This window comes from Coccidioides posadasii, chromosome 1, assembly GCF_018416015.2.
Source record: "Coccidioides posadasii str. Silveira chromosome 1, complete sequence".
NCBI lineage: Eukaryota > Fungi > Ascomycota > Eurotiomycetes > Onygenales > Onygenaceae > Coccidioides > Coccidioides posadasii.
Window position 1 is genome coordinate 3,345,729 of NC_089407.1, and position 18,964 is coordinate 3,364,692.

Here is an 18,964-nt window from a genome sequence, read left to right on the forward strand (position 1 = left end):
GTCCAATGGGATTCGGTCTTGGCAGGCTTTCAATCTATCCGACGAGGTTTGGCGCCAGCGCCCACCATTTTACTTCGAGCACGGAATATTGTCCACAGCAATCTACTCCTAGGTCTTAAAACTGTTTGTGGATACTCCGTACGGAGTGCCTTGAAAGGATAATTACAGAGCGGAGGCTTCTATTTCTTAAGATGGACGGAGCCTCGTGAATTCAAGGCCGTGGACAAAGAAAACCCGAAATATGACGCCATTTTGGAAAGGTATGGACCTCGTCATGGCTTTCTCAGAAACTGATGAGTCCGAATTGTTTTGTGGAGAGAAATGGTGAACTTTTAGACATTTCCATTCTCAACTTTACCGGTCCGCATGAAGACATAACCACTCCGTCCCGAAGCCCTGATCAGTGGACGGGTAAACCTCAGTCGAACATGCCCTCCGCACTGTTCTTTCTGCTCGTCCGACTCTGTCTCGCCTTTTTTTTTCTCCCCGCCATTGTCTAAATTTGGAGTATCAGCTACTTTCAGGCTTCCCTAACTTTACCCATGTTAAACATCTCAGATGCCTTCTTCACCATTCTTCCCTCGGATGAAATGCCGCTTCCTGTGACAAAATTGCACGAAGCAGGGACCCAAAACCGCCTTGCTGTATGTCAACCGAGCGGTCACCTATGCTGCTCTCGTGACCAACAGCCCTTGTTGCTATCGAGTGAAGTGGTTCCATACCGAATCCCAGAAGCCAGGACTTTGGTGCCACGGCAGCCAGAAGGAGGGACCGAGTGATGGACCCTGCTTCCGCAATGCCCGGAGGGATGAAGCCGTCAGAGATGTATTTACAGTATGCGACATAGATTTCTGTACGTACGGAGTACAATTCTTGAAAACAATCAAAATTCATGTTACAAAAATAATACCGTACTTCTTCCCAGTAATGGATACAACCATGGTTGGGAACGCCTACATGCTTGTTGTGCATGGTTTTGCTCACACGGGCAAACACCATGAAGATGAGGGGTGTCGTGCCGTGATGGGCTTTGACAATGGCATTGCATGTTCTCCAACAAGCTGAAAGATGTGGCAGCACATTCAACCCCTCAGCACACAACACAAGAGAACTCAAATTGACAATGAAATACTCCATACTCACTGGCTAGGACCCGCTTGGAGCTTTAAATCATGAAATTTATGTTGACTATTGGCTTAGCTCTGCTTCCGCGGAAGACTGGTCTCTAAAATTGACAAGAATAGTAAACTCTAGACGCTGGTGTTAACTCTGTGCCAAGTTCCAGATCGTTCTGCTGCCTCGTTCACAGAAGTCTCTCTTGTCTTTATTTATGGTTTGAAATAATCAGAGTACAAAGAATGAGGATCACCATGCCTGCAGCTGGGTCGCACAATGATCATCGGATGGACCGGGTGACGCTTCTGCCACCATACGGAGTACAGACATGGTTGATTAACTCCTACTAGTATGCTTTGGGCTAAAGTCATGTTAGTGCTGGTCGGTGCGAAGATGTGACTTCAAATCGGTCACCTATTGAGGGAATAGCTAATCAGGAGGAGGTCGATATAAAGGTGCCCCAAAAATGCTTGGCTGCAGAAGACAAGGGAGGAAGGCCTGCTCTTTGAAAAGTGCGGTGGACTTCAAAATCAATACGCATCCAATCCCCAGTCTTGACAGCTTGCGCGTTGACCTCCCGCGCGAAACCCATCTTCCTTGGTTCTTTGGTGATCACTCGAGATACGCACGAGCGCACCTGGAAAACACGTTCGACGTGTCACATCGTCGGAATGATATCCGGAAACGTATATAGCCGCAAGTTGTCTCTTTGGTACACAATGTGGCTCATTCTCATGGTGTCACGTACCACAAAATGGTAGGTCGGTATGGGCGCTCCGTTGATACTTACAAACATGTACGTATCAGCGCTCATTAGTTACATACTTACGGAGTACATAAATACATATTAAGCATACACCCGTATTCTGACCGCGACCTCGAGTGATTTAGACGCAATTCCACAACCATGGCTATGGATAAATGAGAAGAAAGGAGACAGGACATCTACAGAGGTGGATCACAGTGTGCTGAGAGACGTGCAGCGTTCTCCATATTTATGAAGCCTGGCGAGTATTCTGTCAGGTTAAAGGAGGACAAAGAACGATACCTGAGGAATAATACTTGGTACGCGCGAATAGAAAAAGAAGGCCCACCGCTCGATAAGGCGGGATGGAGTTGTCCGTTTGGCTGAATGATTGGAATGCATCTCTCCAACTATTTTGCTTCATTGTCTGCAGCGCTTGTTTCGGACCTTCTTGCTGAGGTATATGGCACGCCAAATTACTGCTGTACGGAGTCCGGGCGCCTGGTAAACTCGCCACTGCAGGGGGTTATCGGGGTGTTTGAGCCGGGGTGAAAGGAGTTAGAGCCACGCTCGCTTCTAGCAGGAGCTTGTTGAATATAGGCGAAAGTGCCGTAGCAATGTAGCTAAAACTTTGCTCGAGAAGCTGGAATTCAAGGTTAAGAGAAACGACCTGGAGAACTTCCGCGACACGAAGAATAAATTAACATGACTTCTTCGACTCATGGCAATGAATAGCTCCAAGGGAATGAAATACTCAAGGAATTGAGCCTAATGCCCCGTAGCGCGGGGGAAAACTTCAAAATGGAGAAAGACAGAAGCCGAAACCAGTTTAGACAAAGAAGTACTATGTAGTTGTTCTAAACATTGCCTCTGGCTCACTTGAATATAACTACGAACTATCGAGTCAATATCCAACATTTGGACGCAATATCTCATCGCTATGCCATCCACGAAGCGTTGCTTGGAAGCGAACAGGCGAGCGCTGAGCTATCCTAGCACAGAGCTGCGAATCCCTCACGATGCTCTGATGCACTACTGCCAAGTCTTCAACAGACTAGGTCTGCTAATGCAATAAAGAGTGTCCGTACCTTAAAATTATTCACAAAAACTGCTAAGATCCACTGCCGGATGCGTGCGTCATACCCTGCCGATGGCCTGACAGTATGGGTGGTCAATGGCGGTACGAAATACCCGCTCAGCAGAGAACTCCTCTGGTCCATCCTTTTCACCGAAAATTGATGAGTTCGAGAGCTAAAACTTCGCAGGTCCCAGAGCCAGCTATTTAGCCGTAACTTGAGGCAATCCGATCGCTCGGGATTCCATGCTGCCGTCCAGCTTGTCTTCAGTCCGCCCCAGCTTGAAAGTGTTTTGGTTGAAGAATTATGCCTCGACGGCGCCAAGAACAGCATTTTGGCCCCCGACGCCGGCTGCGCGCTGTGACTGGATGGCTGTAGGCGCCCAATCACTGCCGGCCCGCCGCGCTCGCAGCGGTGATTGGCGCCGGGCGACGACATCCCATCCAGCCGCTCCAACGTCACCGTCCACTGCCTCCAACGACATGCCCAGGAGACAAAACACGGCCAGCGCTTCTGCTTGGTTACATCCATCATGTTGCTCATCAAATCCCCAGCGGTTCGAGGGCCAATGAGCCTTCAGTCTTGGGTTTGGCATGCGGGGTCCAATTTTCTCCCGAAACACTCCACTCGCTTTCCGTGTGTCTCTGTTGAGCTTCAAGTGTTCCAATCTTCGCCGTTATCCAATCAACTAGAAGAGCATCGATGCGGGAGAGCCCATGACTACTTATGTCAATGGGATCCTGGGTTTGAGGTTGATTTTAGCACCGTATGGAGTTCATGGAACCATACTGCTATTATTGGCCATCATTTCTTTCATGGGTTCATTCCGTAGAATGCGAACTATCCCTGAGACATGGTCAGGGTGTTGACCTCCCGAGGGTCAAGATCAGTTGATCTTTCTCCTGGTTGGAGAACTTTTTTCTTCTGACATTTTTCTCTGGTCCCTTTCTCTCTGTTTCCCACTTCTCTAACAAGTATCAAGTACTTGTGTACTTCTGTGATACATGCAGACCTCTTGAGCCTTTCAGACGGGTGCAAGGCAGCTGTTCTCCAACTCCCTGAAACTCAAAACTCGGGAGTGATGCTTTTGATACCTTTGCAAAGTATCAAGGCGGGGTATTACGTCCATTGAGAGCTGTGTTATGGTGTCCATTATGCAGTGCACCCCCATTCAGTGACCATTGTTGACTGCTTATTGTTTTTATAACACAATTGTTTTTGTCCATTAATTGCTGCCATTCAGCCTTTCCAAAATCATTTCAAACCATCGAACTGAAGGGTACTTTCCACACCCATATGCGCCTTTCTTCCAGGGCCTACCGTTTTTGATTCCTCCCTAGGCCACAATAGCGTGATGAGAGTGGGAGTAAGTTAAGCTTCCTCCCAAATGTAGCTGAAAGTATGATGATCTTTAGTTGTACTGAAAATATCCAAACTGTTGCTAGCCCAAAGGCTATGCTAGGGACAATGGACTCGAATTCGTCCGAGGTGACACGGCGACACGTTGAACTGAGCGTATCAAAGCCTATCAACCTTCAGATTCCCAAGATACCCACATTTCCTTTATCCTCTCCGATCACAGAGGAGGTTATGACGCCTTTTACTGAATCCGATTCCCCAGAGTATACGGCTGGCCGTAGCAACAACCCTTTTATATCTCCGGAAGATTATCTAACAGAAGGACCGAGCCACTGTGAAAACCACAACTCATACTCGGAGCGAAATGGAGGTTGGAGCGCGGCCGCACCTTCGGCACAGATGTTTTCGAGCCAAAATGACAATACAAATACGATAAAGAAGACGAGACCCGGGCTGAATCTAGTGACAGACTTTACCAGGAACGGACATCAGCAGATAGCAGATGATAAAGCAACTCGATACCAACAAGCATCGACCGGGGGCTTTTTAGACCTGAACGACCTTAAGTCTCTTTCTAAATCTAAGCAAACACACGAACGGCAGGATGGTAGGCGGCAGCCGACATGGAAATCAAAATTTCGAGGCTATGAAGAATTAAAAGATGCAACCGAGGATTCCGGCAATGTTCTCCGACCAATAAGGCGTATGGAAAAACAATCCTTGATACGGAAGATTTCACGCAAGACCAAGGAAAAGCCCTCTAAGATCGAAGACTTATCTCCTTCCGATCGACGAATTTTGATTGGCATGAGCATTCCAACCTTCTCTGTAAAGTCAGACGGGGCAGAGGAGCCCTTAAGTGCTAAACCTCAGCAAACGCCTGTTACACCATCAATAGTGATAACGCCTGCAGTTGAAGAGCGAGGTTGGGATGCGGCTTGGGATAACCCGAACTCAACGAAGGCCCGCCCTCCATCAAGTGTATATTCACAGCCAACGCCGTTTATGAAACCGGCTAGAATGGAGTCTATCCCGCCAGTACCAGCCATTCCGGCAATAAATACTTTCAACGAGAAGCATTCAGAACTTTTGGCTGAGAGCCCCTCGCAGCGTGGACAAAAGCGCCGTTCATATTCGGCCGGGACGGTTTTCGAGGAGGAATTTTCCCCATCGTGGTTGTCTACGCGCAGGCGGTCCTTCTCCGACGAGAGCAGAGTTAATACCTCGAAGCGTTTAAGCCTTGAAACTATCTCGACCCGGCCTCGATCTCAAGGGTGGTGGAACATCCTGTTATCCCCTTTATTATCAAGATCGAATACGTTGGGTAGTTGCCGTGGTCCTCCCAGTGGGGACAGCAGTCCACCCCCCGTGCCACCTCTCGCGGTGAACGCCGGCCCATCATATTCTAGAAATGTCATGGATGAAAAACAGTGGGAGAATGCAGTATCTTCATTTTCTCCGGATACACCTGGAAGTACTCATGGAAGAATCCAAAGCAATGTCACGGCGTGGCCTGACATGGATAGCTGGTATAAACAGAGAAAGGATAGAGATGTGGCGCCGAGATCGTCCCAGTCACCGAACCTAGCAAATCGTCCCGAGTTTAAAGCCTCGCCTGAGTCCGCATCCTCTACGCAATCAGTGCCCTTTGTCATGTCAACGTCCACTGAGCACAACGGTGTAGCTCGCAACATACCCTGTCAACATGATCTCTTAAGCAGCCAGCCTTGCTCTGCGTGCCTTAGCCGCTCCAATATTGATAGATTCCTGGCTGAAGCACCAGCTAATAGTCGAGGCGTTACAGCGAATAATCCACAACATTTTACCTTCTTACAGAGCCAGCCATCATCAGAACAGGGTTCAAACAACCCGTTCTTTCAAAAGTTTGTGTCAGATCTGCGGCACGATCAAGCGAGAAGACCGCGTTCTGAGTCTTGCTCCACAACTATCGAGGATGATGACCCGGAGATTTCACCCAATATACGTCAGGCAACGGCGACTCCTTTATTCAAGGCAGCTGGTGCGACACCTGCTTTAGTAAACTCTCCCCGGATGCCCTCAAAGGAAGCCAAAGATGTCGAGCCATCAAATTTATCAGCTACAGGAAAGATTTCGGGCTCAACAGGCAGTATTCAGACACCGGAATCAATACCACCTCCTTATTCTTCACCAAAATCCTGCAAGCCAATTCGCTACCGAGCAATTTTTCCTCCTGATCAGCAACCTCATTCCCCGGGTCCCATATCGCCGAATGGCCACAATGCTATGTCACAACGTGGTGGCATACACATGTCCAGAATGGAAAACATACGTCCGCCCCCATCGATATACACTCCTGGAAACCCACATCCTGGTTCTCTACCTCCACGTCCGCCTGCAGCTCCTGTTACCTTGCCCGCAATCCAGGGCCCAGTGGTACTACAAAGTAGTATTGAATCAAAACGCAGAAGACGTGAGAAAGAGGATGCTGTTGGGAGAAAGGTTGGTGGCTTATGGCGTGGGAGGGGATGTTTTAGCAACAGGGGTTGTTTGGGTCGAGCTGGCCCGGAGGGAAGAAAACGGCGACGGTGGTATTTCGCTATCGCATTAATATTGCTGCTACTAACGGTTGCAAGTGTTGTTCTCGCGGTGGTATTCACCAATAAAAGGGGCCAACCTCCTGCGATTGAGTCTCGATGGCTGAATTTAACTGGATATCCTGCAATACCAACTGGTATATCAACTGTTGGCGGACCAGATCCTGTTGAAAAAAGCTCTGGTTGCGTGCATCCGTCTACCATGTGGAGTTGTGCACTGCCAAAAGAGGACCAGGAAATGAACGAGCCTTATGATGCAGAGACACCAAAGTTCAGGATTGAGATCACATTCAAGAACGGGACCTATCCTCGCAGCACGGCCATGGCAATTAAGACAAGGCGGGAAGTTACATCAAGTCTGCGTAGGCGGTTGGTTCGCAGCATTATGACTTTATATTCAAGGAGTAGCGACTTCACGCCTATACCAGCGCCTCCAAACTTGGAGGACATGGAGTTCCTCGGGAATTCCACAGATGGCATTGCTTCACCATTTGTGGGAGAGGAGACACCTTTTTATGCTACCTTCCTATCCACAGGACCCATTAACAATTACAGGAAAAGGGATTCTCCTGACCCGCTTCCAAACCTTACCGATATAATCCCATCACCCACAACCGCTTCCGATGGTACTGCTGCTCCTGCAAAGCTCCTTCCACTTCCAAAGAATCAGCCACTCCGACTATACGACCGCGGCATGCCAACCGAACGATACGGGTTCTATACATACTACGATCGCTCCATCTTCCTAAAGTCGGTAGCACCTCTGAATGAAACAGATACTGCAGACATCCCCGACGATAGAGACGGCGGATCCAGCAAATCAGCTGCCCGCGTAAGGTGCACTTGGGCACAAACGCGGTTCCTGGTGCAGATCTGGACTCAGCCAGAGAAGGCCAAGTTGCATCTAGTGGAAAGCTCTACCTCTTCAAAGTCTCCGTCCTCGGATTCGGATTATGCAACGGACTTTTCCCGTCCTGGTACATTTCCATACCCGATTACTATCAAACTGGACCGACACGGCGGCGATGCCAAGAAGAAAATGGTATACTGTTATGGAATGAACGAGCGATCACAGATTGAATTAAACGAGAGAAAGCTGCAGTTGGAGTTTCGTGGTTTTGGGGGCACACTCATAAAGCCTGCAGGCGGGATATTCAATTTGACAGATTCGGACAGGAAGGACAAGCGGGATGAAAGTTGGCAACCTGTCGATGGCGGAACTGGGGGTTGTAAGTGTGAATGGAGAAATTTCTATGCAGTTCGTGATTGAAAAAGTCCTGCAGGTATTTTGTTGTTTTTTCCTCTTTTTTTTTTTTTTTTTTTTTTTTTTTTTTGCTTTTTTTGTGTTCTGACGTGTACTATGTTTATCTGTATGATAAATGACTTCCCTTCCTTTCGCTCTTCCCTATTCATTTATGCATCCTTGGTGTTTGGATTTCCTTTCATTTCAAAGCATGGGTTGGAGTCTGGTCCATATGTTTGGCACAGCATATAGATATTAGATTATACCCTAAGTCAAATATATCCTTCTTTTTATTCGAGCAGGTGGGTATATTGTCGGGTTCTGCTGTTCATTTCGTCTCCAGCGATCAGCTATTTAACCGCATCAGCTGTCTTCAAAGGAGTTGCGTTGTCACTTCACAGCTTTCTGACTGCGACTAAAAATCTTGGCAAGTACATGGTAGTTGGGCAGCTTGGAAGCCTGACGAAGCCCCTTGAAGCATTGCGCCGATCGTGTCATTGATAACTAACTACTTTTCAGCTGAGCCGGGCCACCTTGAGAAGAACACTGCGAACGAATCCAAAAGCATGCCGCAATCAAAATTCTTAGAGCTTCCGCTTGAGCTTCGAGAGAAGATCTATGACTGCCTCCTCTATAGCGGATCATCGTCAGATCCAACAGCAGTCTATCCTGTGCTCTATCCAACCATCAAACAGAAACCTGTCTCGGCTCGGACCAGCTGTGCTGCCCTAGCCTGCGCAAATAACCAGATCAACCAGGAGTTGTCCGAATACATAGAATTCTGCCAAAGAACGCTCAAGGCGCTGCGCTATGAGGGTAGCTTGATCCTCAGAAATGAAACAGAATACTTTTTCTCCTGGACACATCTGCCCATCCGAGCCAAGCACATACAGGTCTTGACTATATCCTTGAGCATCCGGGGCGCGCGAAATGGACTATCCGGGTTTCGCGGCGATGGATTCGGCGCTCCGGCCACGGTTTCCAAAATCCATCGTCTAATATTTTCAATTCTACAGTGTGGACCACGGCTTTCAAGTGATCTTGCGGCACCGCTAACCGTGGGGAGGATGGACCTGAACATCTTGACGCCTCAACCTCCATTTCCTGAGGGATACGCGCTCTTGCCCGTCGAGAGTTTTCGGGACCTACGCGGCTTTAGTCAGGGGATCATCCATCCGCGAACCGTGGCGGATGAGATTGCAGTGTATACATCCTGGGAGCTGGAGCATACGGCGGATGGTTCATGGCTCCCGGAAGGATTATCTGACAGGTTGGGGTGGTTAAGGATTCTTGTGGATGGGGAGCCGGTGTATGGCTGTGACCTCGTAAGGCTGTGGGCAGAGATGCGTAGCAGAAATTGGGCAACAGCGAGAAATATTAATACGATGAAGAGGGACATAATCCTGAATTAAAGGAAATTAGGTAGCTCCTTCTAATGATCTCTCCCATGTCGCCGTCGGCCCTCTCACTCTTTATGTATGCAAGGAAATATCACAATCAGCCACCGCCGAAGCCTGGTTGGCTGAATGGCTATGTTTGCTTTGTTTGCTCGGAGCTTGGTGTGTCGACCGGACAATCCCAGCTCATGCTGTTCGCCGAACCATCAAGCAGGGCGAGACGCGGTCAGCCAAACCGTCAACACTCCATCAAGTCTGCCTGGGCTGTTTCCATTATGGCGGCAGGGACCTAACCGTGCTGCTCTTTCGTCCGCTCCGAAAAGTCTAATTTGATCCTCCAATCCCAAAACTCATTCGTTTTCGGGGCTCAGGATGCCGGCGAGACTGGCCCCTTCCAGCCCTTCTCTACTCTCTCCAGGCGGCTACGATGACGATGTTATCTCATTGCGCTCTCTTTCGGATCAAGATTCTGATTCGGAAGATGATCAGCTCGTACAAGCGTCGCGAAGCACCTTAGAGCTTGCCCGGCATGACCGAACGGTCCTGGAGGAAGAGGAAGAGTTAGAGAGGTTGTTAACGAAGGATAGACACCAGGGCGGCGGGTTGAAGAGAATTTTTGGCACGGCACATGATATGGGGAGCAGTGTGCGGATTGGAAAGAAAGAGAAGAGGAGGAGAAAGAAAAGGCGGGCGCAGTCGAGTATAAATCGGGGTGGAGACGAAGAGGGGGAATTGATGTACGAGATGGAAGAGGGGGATGTATTCAACAAAGAGGACGATGGCGAGTTAAGTTCCCTGTCGTCTGGTTCGAGTTCATCCTCTTTAGATACTCTGATGTTGGAAACTCGGCCGCTTGAGGTACCGTTTGTCTTCTGCCACATTCCTAGGATCACGGAGGAGTATTGCTAATGTAGTCGCTCTAGTCAAAAAGTTTTTATCGAAGATTCAGTCTCCCGTTTTCCGCCATTATTATCCTCTTTCTCATTCTCTTCCTCGGCGCATACAAAGCTTCAAGCCAGTTTCGAGCTAGACAACATAATAAATACACCCTCCTATCAAATGGAACGGCATTATTTCGTCCTACCACTATACTTATTTCCCTTGATGGCTTTCGTGCCGATTTTCTCACCCGTGGACTCACGCCGACTTTGAATCAATTTGTCGCGGAGGGTATCTCGCCGAGATATATGCTCCCAAGTTTCCCGAGTGTCACGTTTCCAAACCATTTCACGCTAGTTACCGGTCTATATCCCGAAAGCCATGGAGTAGTTGGGAACACTTTCTGGGATCCAAAACTTCAGGAGGATTTTTACTATACCGACCCTGCACGGAGTATGCAAGCAAAATGGTGGAACGCGGAACCCATCTGGGTGACAGCGGAAAAGCAAGGTGTAAGGACGGCAATACACATGTGGCCGGGATCCGAAGCTCATATTGGGCCCATGGAACCAACTTATCTCGTTAAGTATAACGGCAGTGAAGAGCTCTCCGCCAAAGTTGATCGAATTTTGCATTGGCTGGATTTTCCGGGAGACGATGATGAATTTCACTCAGCAAGGGAACACAAGAGGCCGCAGTTTATTGCTAGTTATGTTCCAAATGTTGATGCCGATGGGCATATGTTCGGTCCCAATAGCACGGAGATCAGGAAAACAATCGCCAATGCAGATAATATGTTAAAATCCTTGTTTGACGGCCTGCAAGCTCGAAATTTGACACATATTGTGAATGTCATCGTTGTATCTGATCACGGAATGGCAACCACATCAACAAACCGGCTTGTTGAGCTCGATAACTTAGTCGATCTCTCGCTTATCGAGCGTATTGACGGGTGGCCGCTGCAGGGTCTTCGACCCCGCAGTGACGCAGACATACCTAAAATTATCCGCGAGCTTGAAAAGGCATCGAGGCTATATAAGGCTTCTATTGAAGTTTATACCCGGGAAACAATGCCTAAAAGATACCACTTTTCGAACAACGATCGCATTGCACCCATATGGATCATCCCTAAAACCGGCTGGGCAATAGTCAAAAGAACGGATTTCGACATTGAAGTGGCCAAAACAAAAAACATCACGTATCATCCCCGTGGCATACATGGATATGACCATGAACATCCTCTTATGCGCTCGATATTTGTTGCTCACGGCCCGAGCTTCCCTCATAAGCCGAATAGTCGCGTTGAGCCTTTCCGTAAGTTTCAACCCTATCATTATCCGTGCAAGACAACTGTAGGGGCAATAGCGACTAATCCGCAATCATGTAGAAAATATCGAGGTTTATAATGTCCTCTGTGATACTTTGCACATCGAACCTAACCCTAACAATGGCACCTTCCGCCTACCTTTCCACCCAGTTGGTCTGCATTCCGACAAAAATGCACCACCGCCGGATGTCCCCGAGGATCCATCAGCTTCTTCATCGAAGGTTAACTTAGTCAGCACTAGCACTTCTTCAGCCAGCGTAGCTGATGCATGGACTCGTCCTGCCCCAATCGCTGCAAACCCCTCTCCCGTCACTGCCCCAGTTCCTGGAAACTCGCAAAGCATAGACGACATCAAAAGTCATGAAGATGATAAAGATGACGACGACAAAAATGACGCACTGTTTTGGTGGAGACACATCAAAGATCAAATCGACGCGCTAAAAGAATGGGCAAAGGGAATACTCAAGGACCCGAACTCAAATATCGATCCAAACTCCATTTAAGAGCAATATTTCTTCGCCCAATCATAATCTCTCCTTCTGGTTCAAAGAAAGCGCGCTGAACACATAAATTCCTTTTGAAATAGGGTTTCCTATTGGTTTGTGCTATTTTTTTTTTGTTGTTTATGTCTTTGATTCAGATTCACCTTTCATAATGAGCGGCAGAGGCGTTATTTCGTATACCCATCTGTGTGCTGGTCAGACAGATGCCTATTTACCAGATTCAAGGAGAATTGAATTTGCAGTAATGAGCAATAATTTTTAATATGTTTGAGTGATATTCTCTACTCCAATCCTCCACCTAAAATCCAGGATTCAAACAGCGTACTTCGCCTTCGCTCCTAGCCATCCAGGTCTTAATAATCCAATATGGGCTTAGCCTCAAACGCTGCGGCTGACTTGTCTTACCGCCGTAACCAGAGATACAGTGTAAATAGCACCTAGAAACTTTTAAACGATGGCGATTCCCGCCAGTAAAATGTTGTAGTCAGCGATGCAGACACTCGATCTCGAGATATCGGAAAACATGAGTCTCCATAGAGCAAATGAGCAAATAATTCTTGTGGATGTCACTATGGGTGTATTCTAAAGGGGTATCATCGCCAGCGCACGACGCAAATTTAATACATTATTAAAAGAAAAGGTTCTCGGGATAAAGCAGCATGCAAAGGTGGTCCTCGACAAAATATCACTGTCATCCAAAAGTCAAAGAGCAAAAGATACACACGGTCGCAGGCGGTTGAGAAGGGGGTATATCTCTCTCAAATATGTAACAGTAGAATAGAATAAATGAAGTGAGCTTCAGAAGAGAGGGTCTAAAGGAATCGTCCTTTCTTCCTCTGCAGTGCACCAGGCAGGTTGATGTCAAAATCGAAAACCAACAAACAAGAAAAGAAGGGTGGAAGATCAAAAATTGAAGGTAAATTAGGCTGATAAATCGAAATATATTTCCTGAAATGTCCCTTTAAATCCCCGTAAAATGATAACCCACATTGCCCTACCTTTCCATGACCGACCAGGATGGCAAAAGTTCTATAACGACACAAATAGAAAAGGGCGGAAACGATGCCCTACTATCGACCTAGAGGGATACTTAACTTGCTCCCACACCCGCGCGAGCACCACTAAAATACCCCTGGTCAATCTTCAAAATCCACTCGATCTTCTGCGCCTCCGTCCTCGCCGCGAATAGGTACGTATTCTGCGTCCCATACACGGCGAAGACATTTGGTCGTCCTCGCATCGATTCCCTACTCCGTTCATTATTGGCACCCCTAGACGAAGGCCCCAGTAATCGAGCGAAATCTGGTTCATGATCAATGTGGGAATTGCGAAGATTGATCGCATTGATTTCGTCTCCATCTGGAACGGAGTGGACGTGTAAGTAGGGAAGTCGGAGTTCAACAAAACGTCGGACCCAGTGAGTATTAGTATCATCGGGGGTATAAAGGCAGCCGGTTTTAGAAGAGGAAGGATTCTTGGGTATATGTTGAATGGTGGCTAGGAAGCGAGGTTTTGAAGGCTCGGATGAAGATATATGACTAGAGATTGTACTCTCGGCATCACCTGAGAGACTGGTGTTCCTTGAGACATTAGTAGGAGCTTTGGGGGGTGAATTACTGCTTGTTCTCCGCGCAAACGCTGCTCCTTGGACGGGTGGCTCTGTATTGCCTTTAACGAGAATAGTCTCTGCCAGGTCCTTCTTTGTGGACCATAAATCGAGATATTTTCGAAGAAGTTTCTCTTGTCGTTGGGATTTCTCAGCGCCTCTTGACGGGGTGGACCAGCCATTTGTCAAAGGCGTCAAGCTACCTGTGCTCAAAGAACCACGAGCAGCATCGATTTCTGCGACACGTTGCCGTCGTTTGCGAGCACGTATATAATCTCGGACCAAGGAAACTTTGCGTGGTGACCAGGTACTCAGCAGCTCCTCGCCTTTTACATAGTCATTCTGAGTGTTCATACGCCATAGATCCGCCGCTCGTTTTGCAGAAACCGGCCGAACAGCAAGTGAAAACATGCCCACGGTGGAATGGATGACCCGAGATGAAGCCCAGAATTGTTTAAACATCGACTGCTGTCGGACATATGTCCTGCCTAGTATTTGTAGTCGTTGGTCAAGCTCAAATACAATAGGGTCCTGTAGACGAGAAGAGACCAAGTTCCAACGTATCGTGATCTGAACTCGATATTTGTCCGCTGTTGTGCGATCCAGAAGTAGCGAACCGTGAAGACTGGAATCCCATTGACCGATTAGGGTCACATTCGAGGTCCCATCAGCATTGTCCTTTATCGTCGGCTCCTGGACCAGTTTGAGCTGAATATCGGGAGTCTGAGTCTCCATATCCGGTATCTTCCCCCATGGATCTAGCAAGTGTACGCCTCCAACCCGAAGAGACGTGATGTCGTCCCAAGGCAGACCTTCAGTCGAATTATAGGTAAGGTCAATGACTATACGTCTCTGGAGACCTTGATGGAGCTGATAAGTCCCAGGATCCAGATTATTGTTCTGAAGAACGTCAACGGGACGATACTCTCCGGATTCTGCTAATTCAAGAATTTGAACTCTTGCAAAGACATCATGTCTCTCCTCTGAGTAAAACTCTGATTCGGGTATTCTAGGAGCTTTTCTCCTCTGCGGAGGAGCTTCAGGCGCGTCTCTCATCTCATCCCAACTGAGAAGCTTATCTAAATGCATTGTTGAAACGAACGAAAATATGCTGACCTTCAGCGTAGAGTTCCTGGGACTTGACAAGGGAAGGCTCATACTATGAACACTCTCAAATCGGACAGGATTCTCATCAAACCCTGATATCATCTGTGTCGTCGTGGCACCCCCGTCTTCAGATACACCGGGAACAAAGAGCTGGGCATGCACATCTGTACCCTCTCTTTCGGCGAAACCAACCATATCATGCATAACGACATTGAACTTGAGTGTAGATGAGGGTGCCTGAGCAGCAGAGGGTTCAAGCGATAATCTTACAAGTCCAACAACATTTTGCGTGTATGGAGAGACAACCTCAACTGAGAAGTCTTGAACGCGAGCCTCGAATACCGCAGTTAACGGGATGTCAGCATCCCCGACAAGAGAATACTTTGGTGGACAGGTTTCTGAAAATGGGTTTTCCAGCTTAAAATGCTGGATGTAATCAGGTCGGTCGATATATTGATGCATCTGTCTCATCATCTGTACCCTGCGTTGTAATTTATCAAGAGACCACAGATAGATGACATTATTTTTGAAATCAATCACTCGAACACCAATGCATGGCTTCTTCGCATCGCCAAGAGCTATATCATCGTCACACGATATACCATTAAGGACGAGATCATACGAGGATCCCATACTTTGGCCAACGTCAATGATGGCAAATTGGAACGAGATATTCTTCTCCATTATATGGCTCATCACCTGCGCTTCCTTGAGTAATGACGCGTGTTGAAGGACAGATTCAGCCATACGGACGTAATTACGTCGCCGCCAGTGGTGGAAGACTGCTCTAGCAATCTCTATTTCACTAGGTTCGAGAATCGGGAAGCCATTCTCATACGATTTGAGAGGTGCATGGCCCAAATCTTTGATATGAGACTCAAATGCTTCTTTTTGCTTTTGTAATTGCTGTTGGAATTCTTCCTTTGCCGCGAGAAGCGCTTCTTCCATCCGAGCTTTTTCAGCGCGTAATTCCTCGACATCCTGCTGTGATGATTCAGCGGCTCTGAGCTTCTCCTGGTATTCCGCCTTCTGCTTATCTAACTGATGTTGCATATTGTCCCGGACCATCTGCAGCGCAGGCTCTCTAAGTTCCTTATCCTCATCCTCGGTGTGATGAGGAGTTCCCGGCATAGTTATCGCCGTATCCAAGGAAAAATTATCAATCGTCCCGTTAGACATATATTTATCCCGCACAGGACAGGAGCTGACGGAGTCTGAATCTTCCTCATTTTCCAAGAATTTATTTTCCGTTTTGCCCCTTCTCACAGCGCGTGCTTTTTGGACGTCATCAAATAGAGCATCCAACTCGTCGTCCGTAAGATGTGAGATTTTTTGATCGCCACCTAGTATCGCGCTGGCTGCTTCCCGTCTAGCGAGCAACCAGTCCGAATCCCTCCCTCGCTGTGACGGCATGGGTGACTCGGCCCTAACGGAATCTCCATCAACGTCTGAGCCACTCTTGCTCATTGATCTATCGTGAGTCCGAGGCACAATAGGGGAGCTAAGTTGGCTGGTGGTCACCGAGTGACGCAGCAGGCTTTGTTCGACTCGTTCAGCACGAGCTTCTTGTGGATGGTTAAATCGGAATATATGGAAATCGCCCAGGATTATGCGAAAGCCGCTTCGTAGTCGTTGGGGTTTATCAATTCGCAGCCCGTTGACCATTACAGCGGCACCTTCAGTGGGCACAATAGTGACGACGTTGTCCACATTTTCAAACTTGCAATGATTATGAAGAATCTTCGACCCGTTCAAACGAATTTCACAGTTTGTTGCGGTGTCCGCATTTCCAACGGTAGTAGTCCCGGGCTTGATATTATAAACCAAGCACTCGGCCAGAAGCGGGTCATCACTGAGATTAACCAGGTGGGGCATTTTCTTGGGCGTGGATAAGCCTATAAAACCCTTTTCGATGCTGATACCAAGTTCCTCCAGAGCAGCTTCTCGTTCCTTGTGAATTTCTTCCGTCTTTGCCAATTTCTCCTCCCATGTTTGGTTAAGATCCTTGTAAAGTTTCTCACTTTGGTTCAATTGTTCAACGATATCAGCTTTGCTGACCTTCTGTACGGTACCGTCTGGTTGCTGGATAGTCACCATCTGCTGCTCCAACGGCGTACCTGGTGGATAAGTCTCTTCAGCAATCCCACCACCAGAGCCGCCCGCTGCCGCCCCGCCTCCAAGTTTACTCCTGAGTTGCGCAAGTTCTTCTTTTAATTCTCTGATCATGCGGGCGTTCGGATCTTCGTTGACAACGGCATGGTTCTTAATACGCTTGGCAGAGTCTGCGTATCGCAAAGTGCTTAATGTCTCTTCGTAGTTGATATCCGCAGGAGAAATGGCTGCTATCATAGCCGTCATGGAATTGCCACCGAGAGAATCCTTAAGTAACCACGTTAACACAGAATCACGGTACGGAACCATCGAAGCGTTTCTCTTCTTCCCCGAAGACAGATCCGCCAAAGCGGCAATGACACGGCCTAGCGTAGACAACGATCGATTAATTTCAGCACCTTCTTTGAGTCGTGCTCCAGTCGCTCCGGTAGAAGTAGCTCTCTCTGAGCCAGCCAAGTCGACGAGGCTGATCCGTGATACTTTCTCCGTATCCATAGTTGTCTCTGTATCGTGTCTCTTCTGCGTTAACGTTAGCGTAAACACGGCATGCGATCGACTTGATGTCTCGTTCATATTCGTCGCCGCCACCGTTCTCGCTTTATTCCCCTCATCCATCAAATTTTCAATCTCCTGAAACGACCTGACCACCAACTTCGCCAAATCCTCCACATACGGGCCTGTCGACGGGTGCTCTCGGACTTTTAAATTCCCCTTCGTCGCGGGATTCAGTAAATCCCTCACTCTCTCATTGTAAATTTCCAAGTACGATACCTCGACCGTACACGAGAGATTCTTGTCCGTCTGCATCGTCGCAATCCGCTGAAACATATCCTTACAGATCCTTGGGATCACACCGTATTCCTCTCCATATCCCATCATCGAATACGATTTTCCCGAGCCCGTCTGCCCATAGGCGAAAATGCAGTTATTATAGCCTTGAAATGCATTATCCAACAACGGCGCACCGAGATCGCTGAATAGATTATCTTGACCGGCGTAATTCTTAGCATCCCGGTCGAACGACCAATACGACTTATCGAACGCGAAGGCTTTGGGTCCGTCGATCGTGCCGCCGCCCTTGCCGCCCTTGCGACCTTTTTCCTCGGCTCCGGGTGGTGGTGTGAGAACCGTTTGGTTCCCCTGCATTTGAACGATACATTTTGCTGAGCGGGCGATTTCTAAGAAGCAAAAGAGAGTTAAAAAAGAAGGAGCCGGTGATGGTAAGCGTCTAGCAACGGGTATATACACAGGATGTTGATATTGAAAAGAGCTGATATTCTGGGCGCTAACCTCTGCTGTTGAACGGTCGTACCCTCACCACCACCTTGATGTTGCCTCCTCCGCCAGGAGCCATCTTTAGGTCTACACCCCCATGCACTCAGGTGCACACGCTCCTCCTCCCGGCCCAAGCTTTTCGACAGCGGACGGTGGATGTAGAGCACACTGTATAAGGTATCCTGAAGACAATCGTTCTCGCGCGATATGTGTGTGTATGGAGAACAGGGTAGGCTATCGCAAAAGTCTACCCTGTAGCTGTAGGGTCAACACTCTTTTTTCCTAAAAGAAAAGTTATCTCGCTTCGATTTTGTCCAAAAAAAAACAGATCCCGTTGTCGAAGTCTGTGCCTTTAACGCACCAAATATCGGCGTTCGGAAGACACCGCGTACGATTATGCGCGTTCGTCGGGGAAGTTGTCAACAACTCCACGGGTTGCGTCGGGGGGTGATGGCGGTGGTGGAGGGATGCACCGCGTTTCCCTGTGCAACAGGAGGCCTCTGTGCGTACGAGCTGAGCCGCAGGGTTTCTTGCAAACAGATAACAAGCCAGTCGTCAGAGTTGATGATTCCGGACTGGAACAGCTCTGCAGCGAATGTCCTTTGATGAGATTGCTCATACACACACACACACACACACACAC

At 48.2% G+C, this 18,964-nt stretch overlaps 4 protein-coding genes across 4 annotated transcripts; 2 read left to right on the forward strand and 2 right to left on the reverse strand.

Annotated features, from left to right (window-relative positions):
• Window positions 1-520: 520 nt before the first annotated feature.
• Window positions 521-941, reverse strand: D8B26_000963 (uncharacterized protein; the record flags this gene model as incomplete). The annotated part of the gene is made up of 3 exons (XM_066123397.1): window positions 521-600; window positions 723-851; window positions 911-941. The coding sequence occupies 3 exons, from the start codon at window positions 939-941 to the stop codon at window positions 521-523; spliced, it is 240 nt and encodes a 79-aa protein (XP_065979471.1).
• Window positions 942-4,404: 3,463 nt separating this feature from the next.
• On the forward strand, window positions 4,405-9,527 carry D8B26_000964 (uncharacterized protein; the record flags this gene model as incomplete). The annotated part of the gene is made up of 2 exons (XM_003070858.2): window positions 4,405-8,101; window positions 8,635-9,527. 2 exons carry the CDS (start codon window positions 4,405-4,407, stop codon window positions 9,525-9,527), a joined length of 4,590 nt encoding a protein of 1,529 aa, XP_003070904.2.
• A 357-nt stretch (window positions 9,528-9,884) lies between these two features.
• Window positions 9,885-12,474, forward strand: D8B26_000965 (uncharacterized protein; the record flags this gene model as incomplete). The annotated part of the gene is made up of 3 exons (XM_003070857.2): window positions 9,885-10,370; window positions 10,436-11,705; window positions 11,779-12,474. 3 exons carry the CDS (start codon window positions 9,885-9,887, stop codon window positions 12,219-12,221), a joined length of 2,199 nt encoding a protein of 732 aa, XP_003070903.2. The 3' UTR covers window positions 12,222-12,474.
• An 837-nt stretch (window positions 12,475-13,311) lies between these two features.
• Window positions 13,312-18,454, reverse strand: KLP8 (kinesin-like protein Klp8; the record flags this gene model as incomplete). The annotated part of the gene is made up of 2 exons (XM_003070856.2): window positions 18,337-18,454; window positions 13,312-18,224 (listed from the first exon to the last, which is right to left on the reverse strand). Exons 1-2 carry the CDS (start codon window positions 18,398-18,400, stop codon window positions 13,312-13,314), a joined length of 4,977 nt encoding a protein of 1,658 aa, XP_003070902.2. The 5' UTR covers window positions 18,401-18,454.
• Between the last annotated feature and the right edge of the window lie 510 nt (window positions 18,455-18,964).